Source organism: Microcaecilia unicolor, chromosome 2, assembly GCF_901765095.1.
Source record: "Microcaecilia unicolor chromosome 2, aMicUni1.1, whole genome shotgun sequence".
Lineage (NCBI taxonomy): Eukaryota > Metazoa > Chordata > Amphibia > Gymnophiona > Siphonopidae > Microcaecilia > Microcaecilia unicolor.
In genome coordinates this window covers 222,084,298-222,111,616 of record NC_044032.1, presented here as the reverse complement: position 1 = coordinate 222,111,616, position 27,319 = coordinate 222,084,298, and the positions used below count along the sequence as shown (strand labels likewise).

At 43.5% G+C, this 27,319-nt stretch overlaps 1 protein-coding gene across 2 annotated transcripts in view; it reads left to right on the top strand.

Moving 5' to 3' along the window:
* The window catches only part of PCSK5 (proprotein convertase subtilisin/kexin type 5), a 739,798-nt gene that overhangs the window by 188,992 nt on the left and 523,487 nt on the right, over positions 1-27,319 (top strand). For both annotated transcript variants that reach the window (XM_030193725.1, XM_030193726.1), the window contains exon 4: positions 22,392-22,535. In XM_030193725.1, coding sequence (XP_030049585.1) covers positions 22,392-22,535 — 144 coding nt within the window. The remainder of the gene's footprint in view (positions 1-22,391; positions 22,536-27,319) is intronic.

The following is a 27,319-nucleotide window of genomic DNA, read 5'->3' as shown; positions in this document are numbered from 1 at the left end:
CCTGACGAACTCTTGGACGACTTTACTTGGCCCCTTTTTTTTTACGACCAAGCCACAAAAATGTGCCCTAAATGACCAGATGACCACCGGAGGGAATCGGGGATGACCTCCCCTTAATCCCTCAGTGGTCACTAAACCCCTCCCACCCTAAAAAAATGTAAAACATTTTTCCAGCCTCTATGCTAGCTTCAAATATCATACCCAGCTCCATGACAGCAGTATGCAGGTCCCTGGAGCAGTTTTAGTGGGTACTGCAGTGCACTTCAGGCAGGCGGACCCAGGCCCACCCCCCCCCCTACCTGTTACATTTGTGGAGGAAACAGCGAGCCCTCCAAAACCCACCAGAAACCCACTGTACCCACATCTAGGTGCCCCCCCTTTATCCCTAAGGGCTATGGTAGTGGTGTATAGTTGTGGGGAGTGGGTTTGGGGGGGGTTGGGGGGCTCAGCACACAAGGTAAGGGAGCTATGAACCTCGGAGCTTTTTCTGAAGTCCACTGCAGTGCCTCCTAGGCTGCCCGGTTGGTGTCCTGGCATGTCAGGGGGACCAGTGCACTACGAATGCTGGCTCCTCCCACGACCAAATGGCTTGGATTTGGTTGTTTCTGAGATGGGCGTCCTCGATTTCCATTATTGCCGAAAACCGGGGACGACCACCTCTAAGATTGACCTAAATGTTGAGATTTGGGCGTCCCTGACCGTATTGAAATGAAAGATGTACGCACATCTTGTTTCAATAATACGGGTTTCCCCGTCCCTTCGCGGGGATGTCCTGTGAGGACATCCTCAGGAAAACTTGGGCATCCTGTTCGATTTCCATCACAAAATTAAGAGCAGACATTTGGTAGAAGAAATATGTGGTAAATTTATCATTTTATACTTATATATTTTTTGTTTGGGTTATTTGTTTAAATAAATGCATTTTGTGGACTATTAGTCCTAATTTTGTGCATCAAGAAATATCCTATGTTTCTGTAATTAATCAAATTTCTCTTAGGTTTACTATACATAGTAGGAGTTGGAGTCGAAGGTTAGTTGTTCTGACTCCACAGTGCTGCAGCAGTTAGGTTTCCTGATGTAAAGTATGTCTTTGATCTAGTGCAATTGGAAAGGTATTGTTTGTATAAGGAGGCACAATGAGGTTTTCATTTTTTTTCTTTGAAGGGGGGGGGGGGGGGGGGGGGGTGGATTGTAACATTGGCTTGCAATTGTTTTCAGGCATGGTAGTGTGATTTATGCGAGTTTACCTTTGACTACCATAAAGCATCTTCAGACTCTCCAGAATGCGGCCATCTGTTTGTTGGGGAATGATCGTAGATATGAACATGCCACCCGTTCTTTCTTCAGTTTCACTAGCTGCTTGTGTTTTACTGAATTAGATGTAAGGTCTTGATTTTGAATACCAAAAGAAAGCACCAAGAGCCTTCAAATGCGGGACAAAAGTTTTGACTGTTTGACTCCAACAAGCCATGTAGACTACTACAATGGAATTTATGCGGGATGCAAAGAACAAATCATAAGGAAACTTCAGACCGCTCAAAACACGGCAGCCAGGCTTATATCGCAATTTGAAAGCACAAAACCCCTCCGTGAAAAACTGCACTGGCCCCAATCAAAGAACGTATTGCTTTCAAAATCTGCACCCTCGTTCATAAAATTATCTACGGCGAAGCCCCAGGATACATGACAGACCTCATAGACCTACCAACCAGAAACACATCCGGATCAACACGAACATATCTAAATCTCCACTACCCAAGCTGCAAAGGACTCAAATACAAATCAACTTATGCATCCAGTTTTTCCTACATAAGCACACAACTGTGGAACGCATTACCAAAAACAGTGAAAACAACGTATGATCACCTAAACTTCTGGAAATCACTAAAAACTAACCTGTTCAAAAAGGCATACCCTTCCGACCCAACTTAAACGCCTTAATCCTGCAACACAATGAAACCAAAGCACGTAATGGACATAACATAACTCTTCTGCTCTACGATTCCCTAATGTGTCTGTTTCACATGAACCTTATCCTACCATGACACCACTTTGTATTTGTTCGTACTGGAGTTGGCGAATGCCTCTCCAGTACTATGTAAGCCACATTGAGCTTGCAAATACGTGGGAAAATGTGAGATACAAATGTAACAAATAAATCACTTAGGGCTCTGTTTACTAAGCCTTGCTAGAGGCGCGCTAGCGTTGTTAGCACATGCTAAGCATTAACGCGTGCTAACCATGTAGATGTCCAAAGTATTCCTATGGGTGTCTACACGGTTAGCGCAGGCTAATTTTTAGCATATGCTAAAAACGCTAGACCACCTTAGTAAACAGAACCCTTAGCTATTGCGTATAGCAGCTGAATATTGCTGCTGATTCATGTAGTGCTGAAAATTTACATGTGATGCACTTAATCTGTACAGCCACTGCTGCTAAACATGAATATCAAGCCCAGCATGTTTCTTTTCTTATAAATAGATTTTATGGTTCTTGAAACATTGTTTCATATGTAAACTGGTAAAAAGAACGAGGAACAAATTGGAGAAGAGAGGCAATTCCAAGATAGTCAGTATTGCGTCAGAGTACATTTTTGGCCTGGGGGAGGGAATGCAACATATTTTGCAGCAGTCACTGCTTGTACTTCACTTGCCTCCTCCTCTCCCTTGGTGTATTCTGTTTTTTCCATTCCAATTTCCTACCTCTAATCCACTCTTCTAATCACTCTTTCCTCGCTTTGTCTAGCTTCTCATCATCATTTTCTCTGCTCTGTGTTTTCCTCCTTCATCCTTTGTGCAAGTTTTTCTTCACAGTTTTTCTCATTGCAGTCCCACTCTACTGTAGTCTTAACCCAGCCGGCTGTGCTCTCTTCCTCTTTACTATCTGATGGAGCTGCCTCTTTTCATCTGTGCCACTGCCACCTCATTCTCTGTTGGCACCCCATCCAGTGCCGGGTTGCTTCTTCTTCCAGCTCAGCTGCATGTTTACTGTGAATCACACGGAGCTGATAGCAATTCTGCTACAAGATGGTTATTACTAGCACCACACAGTTCACAGCAAACTGGCCCACTTGGCAGCCAGACAGGAAAAAGCAACATTATCTTGGAAGGCAGCAAGGGCATGGGTTGACATGGTACCTGGCATCAGAACAGGAACTTTCGACCAGCCAGTTTTGGTCATTTGTCCTATCTGTTGTGTTATCGCAGATATTACTCACTGCCTAGCCTTGTCCCTCCTTTATCTTCACCAGTTCTTCTCAACCCCAAAAACGCTTGAATTCCTTGACTGTTTTGGTTGATATTACCCAGTCTTGGATTTAGGCAGCTATCTCTGGAGCCAAAATTTCATAGGCAGTAGAGTTCCACTGCTGCTACATTCTGCTGTAGTGGGCAGAGGTGCCCATTTTGCAGCTGCAGCATCTTCTGGAAGGAAATGTATGTGAGACTCTTTTCTTTAATCTCATTCCCCATCTAGTCCTGCCTAATTATGCTCTCACCTATCCACCCATAATTATTTGTTTGTCCTTGAGATAGTCTAAATCCCTTGTTACTTACTGCTCATATATTTATTTGCTTCTTGAAGTTATTGTAATTTGTATTATATTTTGTACATTATTATGTTTTATTCACTTTATTGACTATTTGAGTCTATTTCAGGCTAATGTGAGGTATAAATGTCATGAATAAATAAATACATAAAATAAATCCGCATGCACTTGTGGATCCTTTGTGGATTGATTTCTATGGTAATAGGAAGTCCATGAAGGATGGGGGAAGGGGAGGCAGGGCTGCTGCAGGGGCCTGTCTTTAGAAAAGTGCTCAAAGGCACTGTTCTTTCTAGGACTGTCAGCTTCTACAGGTAGTTGTTGCTATGTGAGGCAGTTGTGGTTACTCCATGGTGAGGGAGGATGCTGGGAGAGGGAAGAATGAGGATCAGGCTGGGGGAGGGAGATGGTCTCCTCTCCTTCCTCGTATTGCCTATGGCTGTCAACATGTTAAATCTGGCCCTGTTTCCGCCTCTACTAGTAGGCAAATTCCAGGCATTCAGTATTTACTTACTAGACAAGTATTTTGTCATTTTCTGTCTTTTCTCCTTGAATTACTCTTTTTGTACATTTTTCAATTCCTTACATCTCTTTATACAGAATTTTGTATTTAATGTACCGTAAGCTGCTTCCATCCTTTTCAAGCCTTATTTTATAACAGGGAAGCTGTGTGAGAATTCTAAAAATGTTCCTATTGTGAGCCTATTTTATAAAGGCATCGTAGACCCCTATGTGACTATGATAAAATAAGCTCCCTAAACCATCCCAATAGATCGCACATATTTACATCTCCTCTGAAGCTGGTATCTATATATGTATGTGTAATCTGTGTACTCATCTGTGTTTTATAACATGCATGTGCACATCACAGCTCTGCCCCATCTCCACCCAGAGTAAACCCCTGGAAACACTGACATGCAGATCACGTAAAAGGAGGTGCACACTTTCCATGTATGGACTTTCTTATATGCATGTGCAGGTTTATAATTTTATAAAAGCCTTTTTCTATGTGCAAAATACCCTGTAAATGTAGGAAAGGTTTTATAAGCTTAGTCCCCTCAATATGTGTTTATAAAGATATGTCCTCCAGGACTGACCATGGTACTCCAGATAGACTCTTACCAGTGACTTACACAAAAGCAGTTTGTTTTCCTAAATTACCTGGGATAATTTTCATTGTTTCCTTTCCAGTTCTTTCATGCACATTTTTGTATTTTCTAGCACAGTTTGTCTTTGTTTTTCTAGCATAACCTGGTTCACTGGGGTGTGGTGTATTGGTGTGCCAACCTCAGAAGGTGCACACAAAATTTATAAAAATGAATGAAAGGTGTTCTTGTGGGTAGGGAGTGACAGGTGCCCAAATGCCATGACTGATTACCAGTCCAGGTGGTGTTTTCTTAAAAGCTCTTTTACTGGTGTATCCCCAAAAACAAGGTTTCACAAATTCAGCAGTTAAAAAAAAACAGACTGAGAAAAAGCAAACTGGTGTACAGTTCATACAAGGTAATTTAAAAGGAGTAGCAGAATGATGCCTCTGTTGAATCCTCTGGAAATACTTCCTTCCTCTGTGCTTTGGTGCCCCTGAGGAAGTCCTCTCGCCTCGGTATCCTGCCATCTTCTCTCTTCTGTACATCATGAGGTGGGTGTCCACTCCTCCTTTCTCTGGATATGCTTTCTCAAAAATTCACAAAACCTCTTAAGTATACCATGAAGTTGTGACTTGAATTCTGTATGAAAAGCCAAATTCTCTCTCAAATATAGCACCTTTTAGGGAATGTGTAAAAAAAAGAAAAAAAAAAAAGAAATGTACACTGTCTTCCTATAAAAAAAAAAAAATCCATTACAAAAATTCTGCAGAGCTCTTTACTAGCTAAAGCACTGCCAAAATGTTTGAAATCCTCACTATAAAGGTTATTTTATAACAGGGTGTCTTTATTAAGAGCAGTTTATAATAAAAGCTAGTTGCCTACTTTTCTTCTTAAAATACTTGCATAGGTGGTCAAGAGCATAAGGAATGGTTACTTGCTGCAGTCCAATGCTTGTGCCTAGATGTTATATCGTATGTCTTATAACGTATTTACATACTTGTGCTCGTCTGCTACACTTTGCCCAAACTCACACCAACAAAGTCACGTGTACTTTTAAACTGGCTGCAAACTTACATATGCATGTTAATGATTAAAAAAGCCCCCAGTTAGGCACATACTTGCACCTAGAAGTATGTACCCTCTTTTAAAATTACTCCCTATGTGCGTGGAGTGCACACTAGAGTCTAGACTTCTGAATATTAGGTGGGATGCACCCTCCAGGTCCTACTAATCTCCTGAGGCATACAAAAGAAATTTTTGCAGCTGAGTTCCTCTGCCGCTTCTCAGTAGCACCTCACAGCTGTTTCTTCACTCCAGACCCTGTGTAGAATCTGTACTCCTCTCTCTAGTCCTCCTCACTCTGTTGGGCCAAGCCAACTTAAGGAATCTCCTCTCCATCTCTCAAGGTCTATCCAACCACTGAGCCTCCTTAGCAGCCTGGAGCCTCATAGACAGCTCAGCAGCCCTTGTCCAGCATTGGCAAAGGATTCCCACATCCCCCATTATAGTTTCCTCCAGAAGACATGGAAAAATGCAGCCACTAACCACGATGAATCTTTTACTCTGTCTTCCATTATCTCATCTTATGTACACAAAACACTTGGGAGCAGAGCCCCCAGAAACTTCCTTATTGTAAGTGTAGCAGAAGCTTTTGGGGATTCAGCTAGAGTAGTTTAATATTATGCTTTTACTTTTTTCCATTCCTTTCAGTGTGCATGCACTGCACGTTTAAATCATCTGTAAATACTCATTTTTCCATAAGTTCTTCTGTAATATCTCTAATAAAATAAAGATGGTGCTGAATGGCTATTCCAGTCCCAGTATCAAGCACCGATGTACTTCACTGGTCACCCTGCTTTCATCAGAACAGATTCATCAAGCTTAAGAATTAATAGGTTGTAGGCATGGGTGCAGTGAATTTTTACCAATTTTCAAATGTATGGATTATGATTTCATTGCAAGCATTTGTTTTAATAGCATTAATAACATGCTTTAATTGAGTTAACATGTTTGTTGATTAGTGTACATTTAAACCAGTTGAGTGCATTCACTAAACTTAAGGTGCACTTACAAATTGCATGCATGCTGGCAAATGCACATCTTTAGTACACTGTTAGGCAGAAGAGAGCAGGAAGACATCAACAAAATCCTGGCTAGAGAATGAGAGAGGGATGGATGGAGAGGGATGAGGTGACACTGGATGAGAGAGATATAGGTGCAGTCAGCAGGAAGAGGAGGCAGTCGTGTAGGGTTACCATATTTTGTCCCCCAAAAAGGAGGACACATGCCCCGCCCCACCACACAACCCGCCACGCCCCCTTTCACACCCCACCTGCCCCTTTCACGCCCTTGCTCCACCCCTGTCACATTTTCCCCTCCCCCGTCACACACCCCGTCACTCCCCCTCCCCGTCACCCCCTCCCCTTACCTTACTACTGCCCTGGTGGTCTAGTGACCTCTTCGGGGCAGGAAAGAGCCCCTGCCCTGCATACATCCTTCCTGTTCCTGATCTCGGTGCCAATTCAAAATGGCTGCCGAGAGTTGAAGTCTCGCAAGGTCACTTCAACTCTCAGTGGCCATTTTGAATCGGTGCCGAGATCAGGAACAGGAAGGATGCATGCAGGGCAGCGCTCCGGGCAGGAAAAAGGGGGCTCTTTCCTGCCCCGAAAGCGGAAGAGGTCACTAGACCACCAGGGCAGTAGTAAGTAAGGGGAGGGGAAGCTAACAATCTGTCCATTTGTCCGGATTTCTGGACAAATGGGCAGGCTGGTGGGCGGGCCATCCTATAGGTTCCCTGTAAACCACTCTTTCCTCCAAGTTGAGTGAGGATCCTCCAACTGCATTGCTTCCAGTGGAGGGTGGTGCTTCAGTATTATATTTAAAACCACTAGGGACAGGCAGGTTCCCTGGAGTCTTGCATAGCTTGCCTGTCCCTCATTATTGAAAACGTGATAGTGAAACAGCACCCCCCACTGGCAGGGCTGTAAGTGGATGACTCTCACACAGCTTAGAGGAAACAGTGCCTTAAACATTAAGGGGCCGATATTCAGACCACGGGAAGTAGCTGGACTGCCTCCTGCGGTCAGCACTGAGCCCAGATATTCAATACCGGTTGTTTCTGGTGACCGGCATTGAATACGGATGGTTTATTTTTAGCCAGTTTCAGTTTCACTGCCGAATCAATATTCAGCACTGGCTGGTGAAGTTGAAAAAGGCCAAAGATAGGCCTCCTATTTTGGCGGCTAATTTTGCTGCCAAACTTAGCCGGCGATGCACTGAATATTGGCAGATAGCCAGTTATATCATGAGATATAACCGGTTATCTGCTAAGCATTAACCGGCGATATTCAGCGGGAGATAGCCAACTATCTCCCGCTGAATATTTCTGGATAGCTGGTTAGGACCCATTGCTGACAGGTTAAATGGTTTTAAGTATCGGGGGTAAAAACCAAACAAACAAACAAAAAAAACCCGGCAAGACCTTGCACTCATGATTTCAAATGATCCTTCCGTTTTTTTGAATTTCAGCTACTTTAAACAATTCCAGAACTTTGGTTTGATGGATAGTAGAGTAGATCTGCAGAGCTCCAGTTCCCTGTGTTGCAGCTACTTGAAATTCTGTACAAGGGTGATGTCTTGCTTTGAAAAATGGCATTGGCTCTTTCTGCAAGCTGGTGATAGTGTGTGAAATGTACTTAGTGCTGCCCCATTCCTAATTTGTTTATCTAGCAGTGATGTACCATGTGTGTGGGTATCAGTTTGTAGAGTAATCGCTTCTTACTCTTTAGGATGGAAACACTTTCTCATTTGGCTAAAGGAGTACCATTCTGTCTTTTATCCTCAACTGTCTTCAAAAGTGCTTTCAAATGTTAATGCATGCAACCTGCCTGCTAAATGGATTGCCTTGTTTTTGATTTACATAGTTTTATAAAATTACAGTTCCTGTTGGACTGAGACAGGGTCCACCTTAGGAATCAGCACTCAAGAAAAAAGATCTAGGTGTCATTGTAGACAGTATGCTGAAATCTTCTGCCTAGTGTGCAGTGGCAGCCAAAAAAGCAAACAAGATGCTAGGAATTATTAGGAAAGGGATGGTAAATAAGACCAAAAATATTATAATGCTTCTGTATCGCTCCATGGTGCAACCTCACCTTGAGTATTGTGTTCAGTTCTGGTTACTGTATCTCAAAAAAAGATATAGCGGAATTAGAACAGGTCCAAAGAAGAGCGATCAAAATGATAAAAGGGTTGGAACTCCTCCCATGTGAGGAAAGGCTAAAGAGGTTAGGGCTTTACAGCTTGGAAAACAGTTGGCTGAGGGGGGATATGATTAAGGTCTACAAAATCTTGAGTAGTGTAGAATGAGTAGAAGTGAATCGACTTTTTACTCTTTCGAAAAGTACAAAGACCAGGGGATACTCAATGAAATTACATGGAAATACTTTTAAAACAAATAGGAGGAAATATTTTTTCACTCCAAGAATAGTTAAGCTCTGGAACTTGCTGCCGGAGTATGTGGTAACAGCGGTTAGCGCATCTGGGTTGAAAAAAAGTTTTTATACAAGTTTCTGGAGGAAAAGTCTATAGTCTGTTATTGAGATGGACATAGGGGAAGCAAACTTCACACAGGCCTGCAGCTGACAGATCTCAAGCCCACAGAACATACAGCTACATGCAGGGTTTCACAACACAGGTCCATCTCCAGCCAGTCCTCACAGACAGGGTTCTTGTAAAATTAAATTTGTAAAACTTAAATCTTAGCCAGATTCTGGTAGCTTACATGTAAGCAGTGGAGACCTACACTCCAGGGAGGATTCTGTCCTCCTAAGGTGTCTCTGTTATGTTCTGCCAGAGGGCTTTTACTTCCTGCTCACTGTTGAGCTTCCCCATCTCCTTGCCGAGTGGAAGTGTCCTAATGGATCCTGTTGACCTGGGTTAAATTCCTAGTACAGCTCTTTGTGACCTTGGGCAAGTCGCTTAACCCTTCATTGCTCCAGGTAGTAGTAACTGGCCAGGCAGGCTAACATCCATATGCTACTTTGGCTTTGCAGTTCAGCCTCTGACACGGCAGGTTTAGTGCCACCTGCCATAGGTGACTGAACTGTAACCTCAGCAAGTGAGTGTTTTTAGGGACACCTACCACTATGGGGCTCATTTTCAAAAGAGAAAAACGTCTAAAAAGTGGCATAAAGCAGCATATGGTCATTTTCTTACCAGTATTTTTGAAACCCATTTTCCAGATGTTTTTCTATGCAGTTTATCCAAATCTTAAGGGGGTTGTCAGGAGCATGTTAAGGGCGGGATTTGGGCATTGCTAAGACTTGGACGTTTTTCAGCCATAATGGAACAAAACAAAATGTCCAGGACTAAGATGTTTTGAGTTTGACCTGTTTTAACAATGACTGAGTCACAAAAAAAAGTGTCCTAAATGACTAGATGAACATTCTTACTCCACCAGTGGTCACTGACCCCCCTCCTACCCCCCAAGGATGTAAAAAAACAGTACTTATCAGCCTTTATGACAACCTCAGATGTTATAGCCAGTCCTATTAGAGCAGCAGGTAGGTCCCTGGAGTAGCTTAATGGTTGGTGCAGTGCACTGTAGAGAAGGGGAGCTAGGCCCATAATCCACTCTAACTGTTACACTTGTGATGGAAAGTGTGAGCCCTCCAAAATCCACCAAACACCTACTGAACCCACATATAGGTGACACCTGCAGCCATAAGGGCTATTGAAGTGGTGTTCAGTTGGGTACAGTAGGCTTTTGAGGGCTCATTATACAATATAAGGGAGTAATGGTGAGATGTGTACATATAAGCTTTTAGGTGAAGTTCACTGCAGTGTCCCCTAGGGTGCCCCACTGCTCTGCTGGGATGTCTACCTGGCCAGTCTACTAAGAATGCTGGCTCCTCCTACATCCCAGTGACTTGATTTTGTATGTTTTTCATTTGGACATTTTTTGTTGAAAATGGCCCAAAAAGATAAACGCACAGAGCACAAAAACATCTAGCAAGTGGCCATTTTCGGACCCCCCCCCCCCCCCAAAAAAAAAAACAAAAAAACGATGTTTTCTGTTTTGAAAATGGCTATATTTGCAGTTTGGATTCTGGATGTTTTGAGCAAAACGTTCAAAGTCGGACTTAGACATCATATCGAAAATGCCACGTCACTCCTGGGGATTTGCACTAAACTTACTGAGCCAGCATGCTTTCTTGACTGGTTCCAGCTGGTTTAGCGAGCATGATATTCAATGGGAAAATGCACAAAGGGGCTTTGTTGGCTTTTTAACATCTGCAGCAGCAGTCAATGGTAATAGCAATCTAATTTATTTAAATGGTTCAAATGCACATTCCGAGCGATGCTCTTAACGGAACGCCTACCTTTAGCAATAGAAACGTTAAGGAGGTCCTGAGCAGCCATAGTTCTCTGGAGTAGCCTGGACAGTCACTGCAGATCTGTGCTTTGGTGGGTTCAGTTGCAGCTATATGCTTGCAAATTTGCCAGGACATTATTGCGGGATGTCAGAGCTGTCCTTTGCTGGGGCTGTGACACTTCAAGCTTCCATTTGCACCTACCCCGGCTTCTTTCACCATTTTAACCCCTCTCCCACAGCAGTGACATTTCTTTGCTGGAGTCATAGAAAGCAGCTCTCTGGGGTCATCGAGATCGGGAGGCAGATCCCATGAACAAAGTTGGCGAAAGGAAGTCAAAGCTTTGAGATGTGGGGAATAGTGGAAGATTCAAAAGATCCTTTTTTGCCTTTCTCTTCCCCCCGCCCCTCACCCCCCAGGCAGCTTGCAAGCTTTGAAAAAAAAAGCTGCATATGGCTTTCATACACACAGCTTGTTTGCATGTATGAAAGCCGTGGAACGCTGTTGACGGCTGTTCTGGGCAGGCACATATTAGTCATGCTTAGCGATTGTTTGCCTTGCACATACGCTGGCTTGAGATGCACGGTAAAAGTTCATGCAGCTCATCTGCATGCATTTTTGGGGGGGAATCGCTCGCTATTTCCACCACGGTAATTTTTACTGTGGTGGAGCTGGCGAATGGTTCTTTCCGGGGACTTTAGTGCATCAGGCCCACACGCCCTCAGATCCCTGCTAGCTTCTTCTTTAGGCCTGGCTTTGGAGGATTGACTGAGAGATAATTGTGCTTGCTTCTTTGATATTTTTAAAACCACCACTCTTGGGATGTCAGGAAGAATGTCGGAAGGGTGGTGGATGCTTGGAATGCCCTCCCGCGGGAGGTGGTGGAGATGAAAACAGTAACAGAATTCAAACATGCGTGGGATAAACATAAAGGAATCCTGTGCAGAAGGAAGGGATCCTCAGGAGCTTAGCCTAGAATGGGTGGCAGAGCTGGTGGTTGGGAGGCGGGGCTAGTGCTGGGCAGACTTATACGGTCTGTGCCAGAACCGGTGGTGGGAGGCAGGGATAGTGCTGGGCAGACTTATACGGTTTGTGCCAGAGCTGGTGGTGGGAGGCGGGACTGGTAGTTGGGAGGCGGGGATAGTGCTGGGCAGACTTATAGGGTCTGTGCCAGAGCTGGTGGTTGGGAGGCGGGGATAGGGCTGGCCAGACTTATACGGTCTGTGCACTGAAGAGGACAGTACAAATAAAAAAGTAGCACATATGAATTTATCTTCTTGGGCAGACTGGATGGACCATGCAGGTTTTTTTCTGCCGTCATCTACTATGTTTACCACTCTTGGGATAGGGTTTGACCTTAAAAGGACCAATCCCTAATTAAATGTTGTTTTCTGTACAGGTTTACTAAATCTGCAACATAAATGCTTTAGGACAGAAATCATCCCATTCATCTATATGCTGCCACTTTATATAAGTTTCCTCAGATTTTGTAACAAGATGAACAATTGCTCCTTTTGCTTCCAGAAAGATCCTTACTCAAAACTCCAGCAGGAGCTCAAGGCATTTCTTTGTCTCATTGAAACACAGAATAAGATGGTAGAGAAAGACCAAAAAGCATCTGCATTGTGCCAGTCTTCACTTTTTTTCTCAGCTTTATTTTCCCTTTTCCTCCCTCAAAGCTTCTCTTTTTGTCCTGTAACATAGGGGCTCATTTTCAAAACACTTAGACTTACAAAGTTCCATAGGTTACAATATAACTTTGTAAGTGTAAGTGCTTTGAAAATACGTCTATAGCAGCATAGTAGATGACGACAGGTCCATCCAGTACTCATAGTATAAGGTATGATACGTATACTTGATTTGTCCTTGTCATTTTCAGGGCACAGACTGTAGAAGTCAGTCTGGCACTGGCCTTGTTCTCCATTTACAGAAGCTGAATCTGTCCAGTCACTATCAGAGCACAGACCATAGAAGTGTGCCCAGCACTGGCTTTATTTCCTAATTACTAGTGTTGCCATCTAATCAAAGCTAAACTTGCTTGGTTCTACACCTTCTATAGAGGCTTCCTTTCTGTTTATCCCACACATTTTTTAATTTCGTTACCATGTCCATCTCTACCACCTCCCACAGAAGGGCAGTCCAGGTATCTAGCACCCTCCCCCCTCTGTGTTTTCTTAAATTCAGATACAGTCCTTGTCTCCCATCACCTCTATTAGGAGTCTGTTCCATGAATCTATTGTTTCTATAAGAAATTGTTTTTTTTTTATGGTAGATTACTCCTGAGTCTTCTGTCTTTCATCCTCATCCCAGCTAGAGTGTCATGTAGAACAAGGGTCCTGAGATAAGCTTTGAACTGGTGTACTTAAAACATCAGGATTAGCGACTTTTCTTGAAATATCAGTTTTTAAAAAACTGTTCCTTTTCCTTGTTAGGATTATCTTCTTTATATTTTATATTTTGCACTGGCTTTTTTTTTATGTGTGTCCCTATTTCTTTGAAAAATGATCACCCCTGAGTTTGCACTTTTGTATTGTGGGAGTCCCTGCTCAGAAGAATACCTATTTATTTATGGGAACAAGATAATACTTGGGAAAAGGGACTCCTCATAATATTAACTAATGACATTTTGAAGGCGTTTCTGATATGTTCATGTATCTAGCATTCATGTAATACTTCATTAAAATTAAATTAGCTTGGGAATGTTGGGCATAGCTTGGGGATACCTTGAAACATACAGAAGAGCTGAGCACATACATAATTTCTTACCAGAGAGAAAGCACAGATACAGCTCAGCTCTTCTTTATACTGAGTCTTGTAAAATTAGAAAGGAGTTAGGATTAAAATATATTTATATTCTATTTAAGAACATTTCTCATAAGTTACAAACCAGGGTATTGACTTTAACACTGCCACTGTGTTTGGATTGGTAGCTGTATCTGAGCACAATGAGAAATGGTTGTTTGCAAAGTGTGAAAGTGGAATCTGTGTTTTGCCTACAGCATTTGTTGACTACAAAGGTAGTGAAAAGAGGGGAGGAAGTGTTGGTGGCAGTACTAATTAATTTGTAGCTCCTTGTGAGGTTTGCACTTTCCAAACTGCTAAAATATTTCAAAGGGGGTGGGGGTGGAAGGGGAGAAGCAAACTCTGAAATCTGTCAGCTTTTCATTCTTCACACACCTCTTTTCTGGTGGAGTCAAGAGGCTGGAGTGGTGGCAGCAGTACTTAGGGTTTGGAGGGAGTGAATGATCTGAACATGCAGGCTGTACTGTTCTAGGCAAAGTATAGTGTAGCTTAAACAGCCATCTTAAACCATCCCCAAATAGAAGCTTTACCAGTAGACTCTCAATTCTTAAGCTGATCTTCTTTATTAGTACTCAGAATAAACAAAGGAAATCCAATTTACAGTTCAATTGCTTCGAAGAGAATTATTGCCTTCTGCACATAGATTCTGTATCTAGCCACCCTAGAGGAAAGGAGATGGCCAGAACCTCAGTCCAGCTGAGAGGAAAAGCTGTAACACTCAAAGGAGAATAAGGGGAAGAAACTCAGGAAAATAAAAAAGGAATGACTTGGGGAGATTGTGAAAAATCTTGATGGAATTACAGTACATTAAGGAGGGATCAGCCCCTACAACAGCTGTTGATCACCAAGGCATGCAAGGAAGACTGGGCTCTCTCATATAGCCCACAATGAGGGAGGACTGGCTAACAGCCAATAGGTAAAACTCACAAGGAGTCAATCACAGGATCCTGCAACTATAAGAAAAGCAGTTCTAATACACAGTGCTATCTATTACAAAGACAATGCAACTAAATACATCACAATATACCCTTCCTTCATGAATATGAGTCAGACACACCCTGCCTGGTATTGGTAGATACCACTATTTAACTTCTCAAACTATAAACATTATAAACGTGTAAAAGTCTTCTCTTTGTGGTGTGAATCACTGATTCAATGATGGCTCTGCTAAAGAAGTTCCTCGTTTTCTAGGGAAGTCTTATGTTGAAGATACCAGGTAGTGCCAAGTTGTCATTGATGATCTGTAGCTCTGCAACTTTGATGATTAGATATCCATTCTTTCATCAGCTGGTTGATGAAGTGAAGATGCAATTTCTTTGTGACAGGCAGTACTGAGTGCTGCAGGGATATAAGTATGTGAGATGTGCAGTTGTTCAAGAGCCTTTAAAGAATCTTTCCATTTCTCCCATTCTTGTCACATTTGTTTCTGATGGTAATGGAACATCCCACTCATCAGCTTTTACCTGAGCCCAGTTCCTGGATAGCACCAGACTCTGTGCTTGAATTGAAGGTTTTCCGTTGGTGCTCTTTTCTGGAGTGAGAGCTGATGGTAGTGCATCCGTTTGCATGCGAGCGAGTGGATCACTGTGGTGGTGGTTCGCCTCCTTGGTATGCTTTGCCTTAGACTTGCTTCTTTCAGGCAAGTGAGACTCTTGTGTGGAAGAACATGATTGCTCAGAATCTGAAGATTCATCTGAGTCAGACTGTGAGTGTACATTTTTGTGAGCCAGGTTATAAGCCTTCACATATTCTTCTGTTTGCTGGGCAGAATCTTCGGCAGGGATTTGACTGAGCTGCAACCCTGCCTTATACCATTTTCCGGGGCTGTGACTTCAGCTTGCATGGAGGCTGCTTCTTTTTCTTGCTGGAGCAGCTTCAAGGCAATGTCTAACTCTGCCTTCTTGTGTTCAGTGGCCGTAGCAATGGCAGCGGCAGTGACTTCCACTGTGGGAGCATTAGCCTTGCAGTGGCAGCAGCAGTGGCTGTATCCGCCTTGGCTTTAGCAGCAGCAGCCTCAACCACTGTTTTTCCCCCTCTTCTTTTTTTTGTTGTTGAAAATATCTTTATTGATGCATGGAGACAAGCACAATAGTTCACTTACAGAACAGTTCCACTCCTTGCAACACAACAAAGCAAATCACACTATATAAATGCTACTGTGTATACACTGGCCTCCACTATTTTTTTTTTTAATTTTCCCCCTCCCCCCTTCCCTCCTCCTTCCCCCTTCCCACTCAAGAACATAACATACCTGAACCCCCTCCCAGCAAAGACCACCCCCAGCCCTTCACCCCACTCACCCCTCTTGTTGTCCGTCCGTCATATTTTCCTCAGCATCCAACAGCGGGGCCCATTGGCAAGGACAAAATGAGCACTCTCCCCCATATATCACGATACTGGGGTTGCCCCAATGAAACAGAGAATTTGAACGCTGTGAGTACCCAGTTAGCCATCTCTTTCATGTAATTCTTCCACAGATCAAGAGATGGGGGCACTGTATCAACTCACGCCCGCAGGATGCATTTCTTTATTAGTAATGTCACCAATAGAGCGAATTTACATTGGGCTTCTCCCAACCCCTGCTCACGGAGTGAGTCTGCACAACCCATCAGCACTGCTGAATACTTCCATAATTTTCTCAGTTTCTGTGGCTGCTTCTTATTTACTATATAGAACTTTTGATTTAGCAGCCTCAGCTTTGGCTTAGACTCAGAGAGCTGCTGCCCTGGTTGCAGACTGACTGAAATGGCTTTTTCTATGTCACTTTAGGGACCTGGAACCTCTAGAATTTGTCTGGTATTGCCTGAATGTTGAGTCTGATTTTCATTTCTACTTCAGTTTCATACATCTCTCTGACTTTAATAGGCATATGTGGTCTCCTGGATCTTTCTGACCCCCGCTTACTGCCCATATTGGCTTGTGCTGTACCCCCTGTGCCAGGCTACTCAGCTACTTCAGCATTTGCCATAGCCTTGCACTTACAAAATAAACCCCCTTTCTCTTTTTTCCTGCAACACCTTTGCAGAGTGAACCTTTGCTTTATGCCAAACTAGTAAAAAAGGCCCATTTCTGACACAAATGAAACGGGCGCTATAGCATACTGCTGTCATGAAGCTGGGTATGATATTTGAGGCTGGCATAGAAGCTGGAAAAAATATTTAAAAAAATTTTTTTGAGGGTGGGAGGGGGTTAGTGACCACTGGGGGAGTAAGTGGAGGTCATCCCCGATTCCCTCTGGTAGTCATCTGGTCAGTTAGGGCACATTTTTTAGGGATGCCCTTCTTTTTTCCATTATGGGTCGAGGATGCCCATGTGTTAGGCACACCCCAGTCCCACCTTTGCTACGCTTCCGGCATGCCCCCGTGAACTTTGGTCGTCGCTGCGATGGAAAGCAGATCAGGACGCCCAAAATCGGCTTTTGATTATGCCGATTTGGGCGACCCTGTGAGAAGGACGCCCATCTTGCGATTTGTGTCGAAAGATGGGCGTCCTTCTCTTTCGAAAATAAGCCTGTTAATGGACTTTATAGTCCTTATCTCAGTACCTATAGTTTTCATCTCATGGCACACTTACAAGTCGCAAATATTGTTAAGGCACACCACTGGACTCTATCCAATGCCGTCCCCGCTAAGATCCATTCCATCTCTGCAAGTAATCTCCTTCATTCAAACAAAAACTGAAAACAGAGATACCAGACTCTGTGTGTCTTGCAACACCAGAGAAATAGAAAGAAATGAATGACCTCCTGTACTGTGCATAATAAAGCCAACAGATGTAAATTCTCAACACCTGCATAATTCAATCACTAAACTGGAAATAAAATCATTTTTTCCTACCTTTGTGGTCTGGTAATTTATTATTCCAGTCATCTTGTTCCAAATCTTTGGTTGTGCTTTCCTCTGTCTGTGCTCTGAACTCTGTTTCCAGGGCCTCCTTTCCATTTGCAATTTCTTTTCTCACCTCCTGCACTATGTCTGTTTGGCACTGATCTTTCATGTTCAGCTTTCATCAATTTCTATGCGTCCTTCTCAAATCTATCCTGTTTTCACTTTCTCTTCCCTTCATGTGCAGTCTGTCTCCCCTCTTCCCTTATGTACAGCATGTCTCCCCTCCTTATATACAGCATGTCTCCCCTCCTCCCTTTATATGCAGCTTGTCTCCCCTCTTGCCTTCCCCTTCCTTTATGTGTAACATGTCTTCCCTTTTCCCTCCCCTATATGTGCAACATTTCACTCATTTTCTGCTGTGGTATTGTCTTTTTTCTCCTTCTTTCCCTGCAGGTCTTGGAACCTCTCTCCTTCCCCAAGTCCAGTACCTCTTTCTCCCTCCACTCCCCCTCTCTCCACCTAACTCATTGGATCTCTCTCTTTCCTAACTAACCTTCCTGTCCCATACCTCTCTCCCTCCTGCCCCCCCCCCCCCGATGCAGCACCACCCTCACTTCTTGCCCTTCATACAGAGCCTCTCTCCCTTCTTGACCCCTTGTGTCTATCTTCAGAATTATTTCCCAGATTTGCTTTTTCATTTCTTCTCTTGTCTTTTCCTTCTCTAGATCTGTTTGCCACTGCCTCTCTCTCTCTCTCTCCTCCCCACCCCTTCCCTCCATTACTCTAGCCTCTCTGCCACTCTTTTTGTCACTACTTTATTCAATCTTTCTCTTGTCTCCAGGTCACCTCCCCCTCCCCAGCATCTCTCTCCCTCCCTGCCTTGTAGTCAGGCATCTTTGTTTCCCTGCCTGTTCTGCTGATGAGCAACATTTTTCTAATCTCTCCTCCCTAAGTTCAGGTATCTTCCACCTGCGCCCCCCCCCTCCAGAACCAGCATCTTCCAACCTTGCCCCTCCCCTCCATCTTCCACCCATATCACTGTCCCCCTAGAACTGGCATCTTCCACCCTTGCCCCCTCCCTGAACCAGCATCTTCCATCCCCACCCGTGCCCCCGCGAACCGGCAACTCCCCCCTGCAGCCACCGCCCCTCCCAAGAACCGGCATTTTCCACCTGCGCCCATCTCCCCCTGAGAACTGCCATCTTGCAGCCTGCACCCCCCCCCCCCCCCCGAGGTCCAGCAACTATTTTTATGCCTTTCCTCCTCCCCCTGACACTCTTCCAACCTTCGCATTCAGCAGCATCGGTGATCTAGGCAGGCTGCTCCCTGAAGCTTTTTTTCTGCAGCTCCCTCCTACACGGGGACAGAACATTACATCAGAGGAAGTGAGAGCTGCAAAAAGAAAGGTTCCAGGATCAGCCTGCCTTGATCACTGACACTGCTAACTGAGAGCCAAATGCACAAAGGTCGTGTTAAGAATCCGGCTGCATTTCCAAATCGGTAAAAATTTACCAATTTAGAAACACAAAGGGATTCACAAAGAGAATCACATGCAAATGAGCTGCTCGTTGCTTTTGCGACCCAGCTCATTTGCATGTGATATGGGGGAAGTCAGTCAGTGAGCTGAACATGCGCAGAACAGTCAATCGCTATGCATTGCTGCTTTGCGCATGCTACAGACAGCTGCGTGTATGAAAGCAGTAGATTTACCCTTTGGGGTTTTTTTTTTTTGCAAGCATAAAAGCGCTTTTTTTTTTTTTTTTGAATGGGCATACCTGTATTAGAGCTCCCTGCCGCCGCTGTTGGGAAAAAGTGGGAAAATCCTCTCTGCTGCTCTTCTCTGAGGAATTAGCAACATCAGGGCTTGGTTCCACCCCCAGCTGTTCCTGCTGCTTCCTTCTATTGGCCGGCTGACATCTTAGAATGCCCATCTCCCTGTAGATGGACTCTCATTGGCTGGCTGCTGTCCCACTCTTCCCTGCACGGCTTCCCTGATGACATCACTTTAGAGCTGTGACCTGATTGGATCCGAACTTCCTAGTGTCCCCCTCCACAGACAGGGGCTAAACCAATTGGACAGCATCAGCCTGGGATGTCCCGCCCACTCACTACTAGAGGGGGACACCAGGAAGTTCGGATCCAATCAGGTCACAGCTCTAAAGTGATGTCATCAGGGAAGCCCTGCAGGGAGGAGCAGGGGCAGCAGCCAGCCAATGAGAGTCCATCTACAGGGAGATGGGCATTCTAGGATGTTAACCGGCCAATAGAAGGAAGCAGCAGGAACAGCTAGGGGTGGAACCATGTCCTGAGTGTCCTTGTCTTCCTTGCATTTTTGGTAAGTCACCATTACTTTTATACTTACTTTTCGGTACTGCCCCCCCCCCCAATTTCTTGCCATCCCTGGACCCTCCCCCTCCCAGGACCCTTGGTCTGCCACATCTCCTGATGCAACTCCTGCTGCTCTTGGTGTCTCCCCCTTACTGACTCTTTTCCTTTCCCAGTTGGATTGCAAAATCACTTTGTATTTGTTTCTCTACTGGAGTTGGCGAACGCCTTCACGGTGCTATGTAAGCCACATTGAGCTTGCAAATAGGTGGGAAAAGTGGGATACAAATGTAAAAAATAAATAAAATGTCATTTGAAAAAGAAACATGGCATGGCTTTCATACATTTTAAGAAGCTGCGTGTAAGCTGGTATACTTTTTTTTTTTTTGTGCTTTATTTTCCCTGCCTTGTTTCTCCCCTTCTCCTACTTGCAATAACGAAGAACTGGCAGGTCCAGACCTCCTGTTAAAATTTCCACGGCAAAGGTAGGGCTGCTTTTGTGCATGGGGTTGGAAACGGTAGTGCATCACATTGCATGCACATTATAATAGTAATTAGCTCATTATAATAGCTTTGCATTTCATTTTTGTTAGCTGCTACCGTGACAGGAAAATGGCTCAGAGAACCCTTTTGTGCATGTCCCGGTTTACTACTTGTGCGCTAAACTGGCTAGAACTAGTTTAAAAACCACGTTGCTGGCTCGTTAAATTTAGTGCATCTGGCCCTGAATGAGAAGGTTGAAAGAGCATTGGGGAAGGAGGAAAGGAATAAAAATAGTTGGCTGACCTCGGGGGGAGCGCAGGTGAAAGATGCTGATTTGGGCAGTGGCGGTCATGCAGCTCAGGCAGACGTTGTAACATTATATCTCTGTAAAGGAAATCCTCATGAGATTTCCATGGCACCCCCCTGGCACACCTGGGAAGCAGTGGCACAACAGTTGAAAAACGATGCCTTAACTGCTGTCATATATTTCTGCCTTTTGTTCTCTCTAAGCTGAGCGGAGGCCTCCAACTGCATTGCTGCAGGTGGTGGTGGTGGTGGTGGGGGGTGCTGCTTCAATATTGTTTTAAATTGCTAGGGACAGGCAGGTTCCCTGGAGTCCTGCAGAGCTTGCCTATCCCTCACTAATGAAAATGCAATAGTGAAATAGCACCCCCCACTGGCAGGACTCAGGGTGTGCACATGTAACAGTGGTACTTGCACATGGAGGTCCCAAATTTGGAAAACTACATGCAGAAGAAGAAGAGCCAAAACACAGCTCTAGACCTCTGAGGTGGGTTTAAGGCCAGAGAGATAAATTGTCCCCTCACAAATTCCTCGAAAACCAGGTCCCAATGAGCAGTTAGCTCACACTTATGTGTGATTCAGATGAGGTGCAAACACTAACATAGTAACATAGTAGATGACGGCAGATCGCTCAGCTTAGAGTAAACAGTGATTGGGAGACCATTTTCGAAGGGCTAGGTGGCATTTGCACATATGAAAAGGTAACGTGTAAATGGGCAAAGTAGCAATTAAAAAAAAAGCCACTACTTGAACACAGGTATGTCCTCAGCAAATAACAGATTTCAAGGCCTAGTGTGGGCAGACTGTAAAATACATATGTACTTTCCATTTTACAAGGGAATACATGTATTTTTCCAAAACGTTTCTTGTTAGAACCTTTTCCGGAGATGCGAAGGCGGTAGAACGAGAGGACATGAAATGAGATTGAAACTTATACAGTCTGTGCTAGAACCGGTGGTGGGAGGCGGGGATAGTGCTGGGCAGACTTATACGGTCTGTGCCCTGAAATGGACAGGTACAAATCAAGGTAAGGTATACACAAAAAGTAGCACATATGAGTTTATCTTGTTGGGCAGATTGGATGGACCGTGCAGGTCTTTTTCTGCCGTCATCTACTATGTTACTATGTTAGCGTTTGCACCTCCTCTGAATCACACATAAGTGTGAGCTAACTGCTCATTGGGACCTGGTTTTCGAGGAATTAGTGAGGGGGGTAATTTATCTCTCTGGCCTTAAACCCACCTCAGAGGTCTAGAGCTGTGTTTTTGGCTCTTCTTCTGCATGTAGTTTTCCAAATTTGGGACCTCCATGTGCAAGTACCACTGTTACATGTGCACACCCTGAGTGAAGCCAATCTTTTTTTTTTTTTTTGGATGTTTGTGAAATGACTGTTCCTGCTGGTCAAACTGCACAGTGCATGTGTGCACTGCATAGTATGAAACACATACAATTTCTCTGTGTTCAGTGAGCCTTTTGTGAAAAACCCGTTTAAATGTTGAACATCTTATGTAAAATCTGCCTTTTGGTGCGGCTGTAGAGCCAAAAAAAAAAGATGAGAAGCTTGTCTGCCCCCTCCCCTTGTACTTTGCTTTAATCATTTAGGTATGGGCAACCTCTCAACACATGCATGTCCTTTCCTTTTTTGTAGCACTGCAGCGATAATGTCCACCGCTGTCAGTCAGACATGAATATCGTAGGAGCTTGGAGGAGAGGCTACACTGGGAAAAATGTTGTGATCACCATCCTTGACGACGGCATTGAGAGAAACCACCCTGATCTGGTGCAAAATTATGTGAGTGTTTTAAGCGAGATTCACTTCACTTTTATATTTTACTTGTACTGTATTTACCTTGTAGAAAGTTATTTTGAAGTTAAGCTGTCAGATTTGACTGACGTTTTGACAGAGCCGCTCATGGTAGCTCAGTGGATTAAAAAAAAATATATATATATCAAAATATTGATATATAGTACTGTATACCCTTAAAAGGGAGATGGCATTTTAACAGGTATATTTTTCCATTATTTGATATATACCAACAAAAATGTTCATATAGACCTGTGAGTGGCTCAGGATGGAGATGGAGAGCACCTAGAAAATAATCATCCAAACAGCAGAAAAAAACTTTTTTTCCCTGTTGTCTTATGTAGCATTGTTCTGTAGTGCTATATATATATATATATATATACACACACACACACACCACACACCACACACACCACACACACACCACCACACACCACACACACACCACACACACACACACCATACACACACCACACACACACACACACACACACACACACACACACACACACACACACACACACACACACACACTCACTCACTCACTCACTCACTCTCACTCTCACTCTCACTCTCCAGAAAGTGTTCACTTCTTGCGGTTGTGTTTGTTTCATCTCTCTCTTAATTGCTGAATAGGTGCTGCCAGTATAATCCTAAAATTTTAGTTGGTTGTTACCCTTTAATAATAAACCTTTTGGGGGAAATAAATAAAAAACATTCTTGTTCATTTGGTGAGAAGAATAAAATGAGCGATTGGGCACACAGTAAAATTAATGAAGGGCGTGATTATTTGGAGACAAAGTTAACCAGACTCAAACAGCTTCACACCCAAAGATACTCCTCCCTCACACACATGCTCGCTGATCTGAAAGTTAATTGTAGCACTACTCAAGAAATTCAAGGTATTTATTATTTTAAAAAGTCTATTGTGCCCTTTATTTTGCCCATAGAAAGTGCAGCAAGCTGGTACATGGAAACTAGTTTCTAGCCCTGGGACCTCTGACTTATGAAGCCTTGGGCCAGGAAAGAATGAGTTCATGACTGTTTAGGTCTATAAAATATTGAGTGGAGTGGAACAGGTAGATGTGAATCGCTTGTTTACTCTTTTTAAAAATACTAGGACTAGGGGACAAGCAATGAAGCTACTAAGTAGTAAATTTAAAATAAATCAGAAAAAATATTTCTTCACTCACTGAGTAATGAAACTCTGGAATTTAGCTTAGCAGGGTTAAAAAATGTTTGGATAATTTCCTAAAACAAAAGTCCATAAGCCATTATTAGGGTAGACTTGGAAAAATCCACTGCTTATTCCTAGGATAAGCAGCATAAAATCTGTTTTACTACTCTGGGATCTTGCCAGGTACTTGTGACCTGGATTGGCCACTGTTGGAAATAGGATACTGGGCTTGATGGACCTTTGGTCTGTCCCAGTATGGCAACATTTATGTTCTTACGATGAACTTGTTTTGGGCTTATAAATAGCCAGGTTAGGGATGTAGTTGTCATTGTGGGCTTCCATTAAGACAGGTTATTTTACCATTAACTCGTTATTTTAGCACAAATCCCATCCTATATAATAAAACGCACCTCCAACATTCTGAAGCTGACTGCATGGCTGAGGCATTCCTGCTCTCTGTATCCATCATGTACTTCCGCGTTCGTCACAAGCAGAAGTGACCAACCATACGAGGTTTCTCGGCTTCAGAATGTTGGAGGTGCATTCTATTAAATAGGATTGCTCAGTTCCTTGAAGCACAGCCAGAGCTCAGTGTCCTGCACAGTAACGCTCAGACACAAGAGAGAGGGGGGTGGGGGGGGGGGCTGACACCAGAGAGAGGGAAGGAGGGGGGCCTGACACCAGAGAGAGGGTGGAGGTATCTCTGTCACACACACACTGTCTCTCTCACACACACTCTCTCTCTCTCACAGTCAATGTCTTTCTCTCTCTCACTCTCACACACTCTCTCACACACTCTATGTCTCACACTGTATCACATTCACTCTCTATGTGTCACACAGTCACTCACACACTCTTTTGGTCTCATACACTCAGTCTCACAGAGAGTCTGTGTCTCACACACACTCTCTCTCGCACATACTGTATCTGTGTGAAACACACTCTCTCTCACACTGTGTCTCACATGTGCACTTGCACACACTCTCATTCTCACACACACACACACATTCTCTCACAGACACACTCGCACCCAGACTCACTCTCTCTCTCATACACACACACTCGCGCATTCACTCTCTCTCTCTCACACACAGTCACTCTCACATACACTCTCTCAAACATACACACTCCGAGGAAAACCTTGCTAGCGCCCGTTTCATTTGTGTCAGAAACGGGCCTTTTTTACTAGTTTTATATAATGAGACCTAGATACTAATAACTGGGGATACTAATAACACATTTTAACAGTAGCCTAGGTTGATAACGTCTTACCTGAGAGTTATAACATCAAGTTAAGCATTGGACTCTCACCTTGTTAATAAAAGGTGAATCAGAAAGGAAACGGAGGAGAATATTCCCAGGAGGCCATAAATGTGGTCCATTAATCCTTCCTATATGACTTAGAGTTGCTTTGGGACATGTTCTGCTTTAACTGGAAGCCTAGATAATGCAGGAAAGAAGGAAGGATTATCACTTTAGAGGGACTGACTCCAGCTGCCATTCGATAAGTTCATGCATGAACTGAGCTTGCTCGGGGAGTGCCGGCATTGGTGGCTGCAGGCACCCCGCTGACTTCCTCACTCCTGAGGTAGCACAAGGAGGAAGGGGGATGCTTTGGCAGTGGATTTCTTCGACTGGCTTCAGCATCCCCACCAGCAAAGGTATGATATTTAGTGCGGGGGTGGGGAGGAAGAGGAAATTTGTGACTCCCCCAGTCTATCCCTGTGCCCCCCATTCCATTCCTGTGTTCTCCAGTCTAGTCATATGCCCTCCCATGAACAGCTGGCTAGGCCCAAAATTTAATTGCACGATTAATCTTGATTAAAAATTTTGATCGAAATTCAGCCCTAGTTAAATGTGCTTTTTGAAGTGGCATACAGAAGTGACCCTCCCTGGGAAAAGGTGACTAAAGTCACCTGAAACAACAAAAAAAAGGTTTTAATGAATTCTGTTCGAGCAATTAATGAATTTATAATGCAACAGTTCAAACCCCATCCTTTTATTTTATCAGAATTTTTCCCCTAAACAAATCAAAAACCCAGTACAACACAGGTGCATTTTAAAGTATAATTAAAGAATAGGTAATGGGCAGGATAATAGCATTTATTTATTTTGAGTAGGCCCACATCTTGTCCACAAAATCAGGGAAAAATAAATAAAAAGTGTCATTATTTTTCTGACACACTTCTTTCATTCAAGACTTGGAAGGCAGGACTGGTCAATAACTGCTATGAAATGGAACACACACCCCTCCCCCACAAGCTTTAAGGAAACCTCCTTGAAACTGCTGCTAATTGCAGGTGTAATGGATTTATTTTTCATCCAAAATTCCAAATCTGCAGGCTGTAAACAAATTGACTCCTTTTACTAAGCTGCATTAGGTTCAAATATATGCCTAACACAGCTTAAAATGGCATAGAACGCATTCATGCATCCAGCGGTAACCGCCAAATGCCGAATTCTATATATCGCACCTTAATTTTTGCGTGGACAAAGAACTGTATTCTATAACACAACGTGTAACTTAATTGGTTAATTAGCTATTCGGTGCCGTCAAAATAACAAGCAATTATCAGCACTAACTGACAAGATTTACACGAACAAACTCACTAAGTATATTTTGTAACGTGGTGTGCATAAATTCTAAGTCGCATAGTTGAAAAGGGGGCGTGGCTATAAGCAGGGCTTTTCAAAAATCTATTCGCGTTATTATAGAATACACCTGCTCTGCGCCTAATGTAGGCATCAGGCTTTACACCAAGTAAAACATGACATAAATGGCCGCGACTAAATTTGGTCGTGTGAAGAGGTACTCGGCGTATTCTATTAAGCCTATTCTATAAAATGTAGATGGCCTTTTTTTTTTGGTGTGTGTGTGTGGAATTTTCAGGCGCGCGGGAAAGACTTGCAGAACATTGTGCTAAGGCCACTTTTTACCACAGCTTAATAAAAGTACCTCAAAAATGCTGTAAAATTATATGAGCGTAACATTACTGGGTCAATATTCAGATCTGGTGGCCAGCATTATTTTTTAATGCGAACTGTGGCATTTAATAAAAGTGGCTTTGTTTAGCAGCGCTGAGTATACATGTAGCCAGACCTGACATTTTAGGGGGACCCAGAGTTAACATGGAGGGGCACTAGGCATATAGGTGTGAATACTACTTGGTATATTCCTAAATAATGCCTTAGAATGCACTTGATAATGAATTTCTAAGTAAAAGGTCTGTTCTGCATCAACATAAACAACATGCACACTTATGGAAACCTTGGAAGCACTAAAGTTGCATTATACCATAACTTAAACTTTGCCATTATAGTAGACTTGAGTACATATAGTAGACTTGGTACATATCCCTCAATTTTACTTTATAAGAAATATAAAATACCTTATTAAGCTATATTAATAAAATAAGTCTTCTTGTCCCTTCCTCTGGTTCTACTGCTTTCTCTCCCTTCTGAAGCTGACATGAACCAGTTCAAATCCCTGGAGTTCCTGACAGTGTTCTTTCTACCCCCTTCTCCTTATGAAGGAGCAGACAAATAAAGGACTGTCTGCCAAATTACTTTGTGAAGTGACACTAAATCCTGCAAA